Raw genomic sequence first — 8,373 nt, forward strand, 5'->3', positions numbered from 1 at the left:
GTGTATTTATTTTGAACAATCAGATGTTTTTAGTATCCCTAGGCGATTGGTATGACATGACAGAACCAATGCTATTAACCGGATAAGCCAAATTGAGGGTGCGGGATTTATTACAATTGCAGGTAGGTAGCTGGGTACTATTCCCCTCTTACTTACTATGGTGGAAAGGGACAGATATATATATATATGGGAAAGACAAAGGCGGCAGCAGCAGCAGTAGGCGAGGAAGGCAACACAGCCAGTTTTAATTAATGCTTCAAAGGAACCTCTGCAACAACTGGGGAGGAATATTAATCGACATCTTTTCTGTTTTGTTGCTTGAGACTTTCAGAGTTACAGATAATAAATATCTCCACCTTTTCGGCCTTTTCTTTTTCCACCCACATCTTATCTTATCTTACCGTGTTCAGCTTTTCTCTGTCTTCACTCTATATTGTCCCTCTGGCTTGTCTCCCAGTGGACACTTGAATGTCGTATCTTTTGCTCTTTCCTACTCATTCCCCTTTGACTGATGATGATTCCTCTCTGTGTCTGCTGCGCTACAAGTTTCTCCTCTCTCTGTCTCTCTGTCTCTCTGTCTCTCTCGCTCGAGAGCGAGAGAGCGAGAGAGAGACATGCAGGCATGCAGACAAGCACCAGCCCAGAGTTCTCACAGTTAACACGCGTGTACCGTGAACAGACAATATTCCCCGTTTGAACCTTGAGTTTTGAATGAGCTTTTTATTTTGCCAGAAATAGGAATTAAATGCCATCAATGACTAAGGGGTCCTTCATTTGAAGCAAGCTGGCGAGTGGCGACTAACTACTGACTACATTCTTTTCCAGTCTTCCTGCGCCTCAATGATAGTGGGTTTTTAGAGCAGGAACTTGATGCTCTAAAAGGAATCCAAGACTACTCCGGAGTTTTGAGTTCAAATGTTCAATGTGAGGCTAATATATATGGTACGTACTGAAGTGAAAAATTGTGAAAGGTCCCATTAAAATGCATTTTGGTAAAGAGAATCAAATGCTCAAGTCATGCCAAAATCATGGTGCATATATGTAATTCCCTCCTTTCTTCCCTTTGAACAGCACATATGCATCACAAGTTATTAGAAAAGCCATGGGCATAAGGGAAGAGTAGTACAATAAGCAGATCCCAGAGATTTTAGAGAGCAAGAAGCCATATGAAAGAGGGAAGAATGTAAGAAAAGAAGCATGTTAAATTGGTAGGGATGGTAGAGTTGTTTTGAGTGGTAGACTTCTAGGAAAGGAACATATATATATGGAGAAAGGTGGTGAGAAGAAGAGTCCCAAGGTGGTGCGAGGTTGCATCAAGACAAAGGCAGGGCCATGGCTGGTTCACCGGAGCACCAAGGATGGTGCCACCACCACCAAGTATCGCCAACCCTCCGATGCTGAGCGCCAAAAGAACAAACAACGAGAGCGCCAAAGACGTGCACTTAACAGGAAGATCTTTGCAGGACTACGAGCTCATGGCAATTATCTACTTCCCAAACATGCTGATAACAATGATGTCCTCAAGGCGCTCTGTGAGGAAGCTGGCTGGCACGTTGAAGATGACGGTACTGTCTATAAGATCAAGGTGATTACACCATCTCTTGTTTTTATTTTCTTCCCTTTTCTCTGTTCCACAACAACCGAGACCAACTAGTTTACTCAACACATAGCTTAAGTTGATTGATGCCATGAGAAGCTCGGTTGGTTTTATGGTGTAACTTCACATTTACAGGAACGCATGAGCGGGCAGTTGCTTTCTCCAGGAACAAGTGCAGGTACCCAAATTTGCTACCAGTGTTCAAAAGATGAAGCTGAAGATTATAATGAATGTGTGAATGCAGTTAGCTTGGGAGTTGATCACTCGCAGTTATCCTCAAATGGTTTTAATTTTCTAGAGTCAAGCATTGAGATGTTGCCTAAGGAATGCCATAAAAGAGATGGGTTGAATCTTAGTCTCTCACTTTCATTGAAATATGCATGAAATATATAGAAAGTTAAAATTAACAGTCAAATATAAGGAATCCAAGTATCTGACTAAACGGGACAATTAAACTATTTAATGATGCAATTTACTGTTAATCTTTTAATGGTAATCACTAATTTTGTTTCTTGTATTTGGCTCACATCCATCACTATTTACATTTCAGATGTGGAATCCTTGAAATTTCACATAAAATGGTGTTTATGTATATAATAGAGATAGATTGTGGTCAACAATTTCAAGTTGAACCTAAGCTAGGTAGCTTCTATATTTATCCAGGTGAGCCTTAATAACTAGTCTAAGTTTTCCCAGATGAGGGTTTTCTTTTCTTGGCCATTTTGAAGTTTGATTTGATCATTTCTTTCCATTGGATATACAAGCCATGATGCCAGATTTGGTGCGATTGGCAGGACCTGATTCTTGAATCGAAAAATCAGCCAAACTGGTTCTGGCAATGGCCAAAAATGTAAATGAAAAGACCAATTGGCTCCAGCCCTGTTTCCAGTTCTGTTTCTTTAAACTATATCCACAATGGCATCCGTTACTGTACCTGTATGTCGAGGATTTGCAGCATAAGAATAAGCCCAGAATATACAATACAGAAGCTAATATGAGATAAACCTCCAGCTGTATCTCCAGATCATCTATAGTTGATACTGCCTCCACAAGAAAAATGCACTCAGAAGAGAGGCACTAGCGAATTTAATATCAGTAGTGGTCAATGAGGCATGAGTGTACTGCAACATAAAGCTAATGTTGAGATGCTTCATGATCCATATATGAAAAGAAGCAAAATTTGGATCTCAGGATAAGAATGAGCTATTGAATTTATAGACCTGGAAGTCTTTTTAAAATTCACTAGTATCATCTCATTTGAATGTAATGGAGTAAGATGTTCCAACAAGACCAACAGTCTAAAAGAATCTAACCCATTAATTTTGAGCATCTCACTACATTTCTCGCAAAATTAACAAATGTCCCCCACCCTAGTACAGTAGTTTTGTTGGCCTCGTAGCTATTACATATAAGAAGGCGACAATCTACTCACATTAACCATCCAAAATCAACCTAACCTAACCTGACTGAATGCAAAGAACTCTAGTAGAAATTTTCTTTCTTTTCTGAAAGTCCCCATTCAGGTCTCTCTCTCTCCTCTCCCCACAAAGCATTGAAGAGCAGTTCATTCCACACATCAGGCACCCCTGGCAAGCACCAGTGGATACAGTCAGAATAACTGGCAGGGTTTGACAACTGTTGGGGACTCAGTGACTCCCAGAATTTGCGGTATATGGATGGATGACCATCTTTCCGATACTCGGAGAGTTGAGTGATGTTTAAAACAGAAACCTTTGATCTCATGCTGTCCACCACCTTATCCACCATTCTCATTGTGGGTAAATCAGATCCACTTCCCCAGTAACCCTCCATGTCAATGGGATTCTTCTCTTGATAGCAGTTCCCTTCAGTATTTGGCCCCCATTCTTGACTCCTGCATGCAGCAAAACAAGCTAAAATACTTTTCTTTTGAAATCCTAAAAATTGCACCGGCTTAAAAGGAATACAAATGCACTTGTTGGGTTGACAGCAGAAACTACAAAGAAGAAAAACTATCACAAGTCCTTGAACAACTACTTATAAAAGTGAACTTAGTCTGATTTACAATTGAAAAACATTTTAGATCAAGATCAAGCATTCTTGCTTGTAAGTGCAACTCAATGTACAATTAAATAGTTGGCCTCTATATGATCCTCCTAAAGGGTCCTACAAGGTGCCTCACAGACAACATTAAGCCACTGACGACAAGACAAAAGGCAGGTCCTCAGGCATTTCTAATTCCAGACCTAAAAGGAATGCTTCACCCCATAGTACACCTTGCCAAAAATGTTAAGCCTTGAGTGACAAGCCATGATGCATGCTGTTCAACATGTCCAGGTAAAGAATATTGCAGCATATTGTGAAGTACCGAGGCCATGGTACTTACAAAGCAAAGGCTTTACCAAGCAAACAAATGTGTCATGTTGCTGACCCTGAAGGGTAACTGTCTAGATTTTTGAATGCTAGGTTTGATGATTTTCAAAGGATGGTTCTCCATTGTATAGTTGAAATTGCTAAATCCATGTGACTTGATCATTGCCCTACGGTGTGCCAACCAAACTAGGAACGATTTGATCTGCTGCCAATGTGTACTTGCACTAGGAATAACACTTAACCCAACGAGAGGTCCCTCGTAACAAAGGTTACCAACACAAAAGACGGATTTGTGTGCATGTGCTTGAGAAGATGAACATATCAACTGAAAGTTAAAGATCACAATAACAAGAGCAGCAACAATTAGATTGCAATGCATGTTACAACAGTGTTAGTTTTCTGTTCTTTTACTTTTTATTCAGTGTTTAATTCAGCTATATTAGAATACAAGCCAAACATTGTTTTAGGCTGTGTACTTTTCTTTTACACTGAGTTTTAGTTGGTCTCTGCCCCAAAGTAAGTATTGGCTGGAACAATTGCAAGCTTAGCTGGACCATGTTTGAGTGTTCTATTTAACTTTGTAAGAGGGGCTATTGCCCTTAAACAAATTTGATGAATGAAGTTGAATAATTACCTTTTAAGTTTATGGTAATTCAGACCTCACCCTGCAGTGGTGATTTCAGCAGGTTCCCTTTTTTTTTTTTTTTTTTTGGGGGGGGGGGGGGGGATTCCAAGGTTGGAGTACTGGTTCTGATGCCAGCCTGTTGGCTTAGGAGATCATATACTTTTATCCTTTCTTCTTCTTCCCTCCCCCCCCCCCCCTTGGATTGGATGATCTTCCCATTCTGAATTCACTCGAAGATTTTGTTTACAGCTCAACCAACGTATTGATCTCTTAACCAACTCTGCTCTGAACCTTAATTTGCTGTCAAATTCTGATTCCTTGTCAGAAGTTTATGTTCTCTTAAGAAGTATTTTGCATAATAATTTTGATGGTTTATGCCTAAATGTAATGAAGTGATTGACCATATCAGATACTTTGATATTCTGACATTTGAATCTTCTCAGTACAGGTCTGTCCTTTTTCCGGTGATCTTGTTGCAAGTTGATCTCCTACTGAATTCCACTGCTTCCAGACTAAAACTGCTGAGAGAGCTTTAAATTGATGCAGTGATCTGCATTAATCAATTTGACAGACAACTTTTACATTTTTGGAGAACATCCAGAAGCTTTTAGTGAACATCTTTAGAAGCCAACATGCCTACTGAACTGGGTCTAACAACTGCTGTACTGAGTGCAGAATCACATAAATTTCATGGATGACAATCGACTTTTTACTAACAGATTCAATGTGGTGGTTAGATCATCATGTTAATGCTAGTTTTCAACAGTTGTCCATCCAAACTGCACCAGATTCCAAGCCTCAGATCACTGTAGATATTTAGTGCCTTATGAATTGCATTTGTGCCTCCCATCATCAACGAATGGTCAAGCTGTTCTCTAGGCTTTTACTCACTCAACACCACAAGATATGCTAGCACTTCTTCAAGTTTTGAGGATATTGTTAAAGGTCACTACTTTAAGTTCCAAATTATAACCCTAATAAGATCAAACCCCTACAACATTGTAACAATGATACTGCAGAACCAGTTCATCCTGCAGATGTGCCTCCTAGATTTCTTCAAGCCAGATAATGAATCTGTGACCTGTCAAGCTACCTAAAAAGTTATTATTTAACAAATTTAAGTCCCCTTTTCCCCAACATTAAAAGGGCAATTGGCTATAATTATAAGCTGAAGAGGGCATAGAGGTTTCAAAATCTTGTTGAAAGTTGTGGACTTTACTCTGTATAAGAAAAATCCACCAAATGGTAAAATGATGTTGACACTTCCAAATGAGGATATGAGACTCACCAGAGATGGGTAGGGGACATTGTCACAAAGAAGACCTTCTTAGTCAGGAGATTCACCGTGGATGCCACCCAATCTGCCCAAGCCTCCATTGCCAACTCCATGGCTCCCAAACCATCTAGCTCCTCACATACTCCACTCTTTTCATCACTCCATCTACAACATGAGCAGAGGGGTTTAAAAAAGGTCTAAGAAATGCAATTTCCTTTGACAAGCTTAGTTTATCTGGATTAAGGAGGAAATTATACTTACGATAGCTTAACTGGGCCCTGTCTCCACCACAAGTATGTATTAAATATCAAAATATCAGCCTTCTCCCACTGTGATGCATGCTTGCGAACTGAATCAGGTCGTATTATACGATCATTCAATCTATGGTTCACTGGGTCATCAGAGTTTGATTCAACAAGAAGCGGCGCCCAGTAGAACTCAACTGTAGCATTGTATTCCTGGATTGCACATATAGAAATCAAGACAAATTCCAAGGGTTCACATGAAAAAAAGAAGAAGAAGAAGAAAAGATAAATGCAAAAGGATGTTCCGTGAAGATTGATAGGGCTTAGTATATACATCATTCATCTCCCAGAACAACCAAGAATAGTGGTAAATGAACATGCTTCAGGGGCTAGTCAAGGTTCAAGTGCTGTACTGGCTCACCTCTGCCTTGAAGATGGTGAGAGGAGCATTTGGAGACATGGATCTCTTGTCAGGTGGGATTACTGATTGTAACAAACAAACCAAGGATATCCACTGACCTCTGTTCAGTGAATCCCCAACAAACATCAACCGCTTGCCTCTCAATTTCTCCCACATCTCAGTTGCATTCCACCTATACATTGCAAACACGGCCTGTAAATAAATGTTTAAAAGAAGCATTCTCCATAAAGAATTGCTCGCCCTATATCTTCCTAATGAAGAGAGAATACTGCCCCCGAAGAAAGAAAAGTACCTCTTCAAGTTGCAGTCATGGGGTTGCCACCTCCAGTTCTGGTACCCCAAATCGGTCCTTCCATGCTTGCGGCATGCCAACTGGTCCGACATGTAGGGGCAATCCGAATCGTTGTAGAGCGGATAAGAAGTGTTGTCGAAGACCCATTTGCCAGAAAACAAGTCACAACTCTTCTGCTTTACTCTCTTTTGGCCGGAGTCCAGCTTCCGGAAAACCGGCTCTGTTCTCCGACCATGGTACTTTTCAGTAGAAGCGCATTTGGTGAATCTATCCAAACTAGCTAAACTAGCTAAAAAGCCAACAAACCAGCAAAAACCGTCCGGATCAAATCCGAGTAACAAGAAGAAACTTCAGATTCACAACACATGAATGAAATTAAACAGTCATTAAATAAACGTAAGAAGTACTAAAAAAATGCCTATTAGATAAATAGATGAAAACGACAATTCTTTCATTTGGGCATTCCAAGAAATAGAAAATTTAGCAAAAGAAAATAAAAACCCACCTGCAGCAAGTTGTGGCTCATTGTTGGTGGAAAGTTTGGGAGGGAGAGAGATGGCGAGATTTTTGTTTGTGATGGGTACTTGCAGTTCTTTGTGTTCATGTATTTGCCCAATGTTTCGCTCGTTGTAGAGAATTGAAGCTAATATGAAGATACAGAAGAATAAAGCAAGGAGAGGAAAGTTGGTTTTTCTTCTGGTCCATCTCTGCATCTTTAGAAATAGGACTTGCAGAATAAACCAGGGATTTAATTTTCAAAGACGATAACTACTTATCAGTTATCAGACGAGAAATATTAGAATTTTGGGCTGTTTTCGATTTCAGATTCTGAAACATACAGAAAGGTAAGGTTGGGACAAGGAGTAGGCAGAGCCAGCACTAAAAGCTGTCAAAATTCCGCGAATCTAGTGTTATAAAACTAACCCTGTGATTTCTCCATTAGAGAAGAGAAGAGAAGAGAAGAGAAGAGAGGAAGAGATGCGGAATACAGAACCAACGCCTACCAGAGCATGAATAACTGGCCGACGCAGCTGTAAGCCAGTAACTGTTTGGAAATTGGAAGTTCACAAACAAATAACAGTAAAGTTGCCTCAAATGCTTCCCAATTCACATGGCAAGTCAGTTTAGTTTTACACTTTTACCCAAAAAATAAAAATAAATTCAGTTTAGTTGCTGATCAATGCCATGGTTGCCTCAAATGCTTCCCAATTCTTATGTTTTTTTGGTAAAAGTGTGTAAATGCTATTACTATTTTTGGTTGCCGAATGAAAAGGAAAGAATGGAAATAAAAGGTTTTTTTTTTTCTTTTAATGACACACAAGAGTCACAAGACTACACTAGATGCCTTGTCAATAGATTTAAACTTGTGACATATCAATGATTGCATTGCGGACATGAGCTTTCATGTCAATCTACTTATCTTACATGAACTTACGAATGGTCTTGTTCTTCGAAATTTATGATTTCAATTTGCAAGTTGTAAGCCGGATGTACGAATAGGTTTCATTTCAACTACAAACATTTTTGTTGAAGACGAAAAGACGTTCGATAAAACTTGCTTCTGG

General features: G+C 39.7%; 1 protein-coding gene across 1 annotated transcript; it reads right to left on the bottom strand.

Annotated features, from left to right (window-relative positions):
- Window positions 1-2,696: 2,696 nt before the first annotated feature.
- On the bottom strand, window positions 2,697-8,114 carry TBL35 (TRICHOME BIREFRINGENCE-LIKE 35). The gene is made up of 6 exons (XM_089163255.1): window positions 7,314-8,114; window positions 6,809-7,097; window positions 6,517-6,688; window positions 6,112-6,308; window positions 5,863-6,015; window positions 2,697-3,470 (listed from the first exon to the last, which is right to left on the bottom strand). The coding sequence occupies exons 1-6, from the start codon at window positions 7,519-7,521 to the stop codon at window positions 3,080-3,082; spliced, it is 1,410 nt and encodes a 469-aa protein (XP_089019381.1). The 5' UTR covers window positions 7,522-8,114; the 3' UTR covers window positions 2,697-3,079.
- Between the last annotated feature and the right edge of the window lie 259 nt (window positions 8,115-8,373).

The sequence above is a fragment of the Hakea prostrata genome, chromosome 1, assembly GCF_041222555.1.
Source record: "Hakea prostrata isolate BN-2017 chromosome 1, UWA_Hpros_2, whole genome shotgun sequence".
Classification (NCBI taxonomy): Eukaryota; Viridiplantae; Streptophyta; class Magnoliopsida; order Proteales; family Proteaceae; genus Hakea; species Hakea prostrata.

Excerpts from the sequence above, each read along its gene's own strand:
- TBL35 (XM_089163255.1), bottom strand. The coding sequence starts at position 7,521 with ATGCAGAGATGGACCAGAAGAAAAACCAACTTTCCTCTCCTTGCTTTA. Across the intron at positions 6,689-6,808 it reads CATGACTGCAACTTGAAGAG|GTGGAATGCAACTGAGATGT; the intron begins GTACTTTTCTTT and ends TGCAATGTATAG. Across the intron at positions 6,016-6,111 it reads CAGGGCCCAGTTAAGCTATC|ATGGAGTGATGAAAAGAGTG; the intron begins GTAAGTATAATT and ends CTCATGTTGTAG.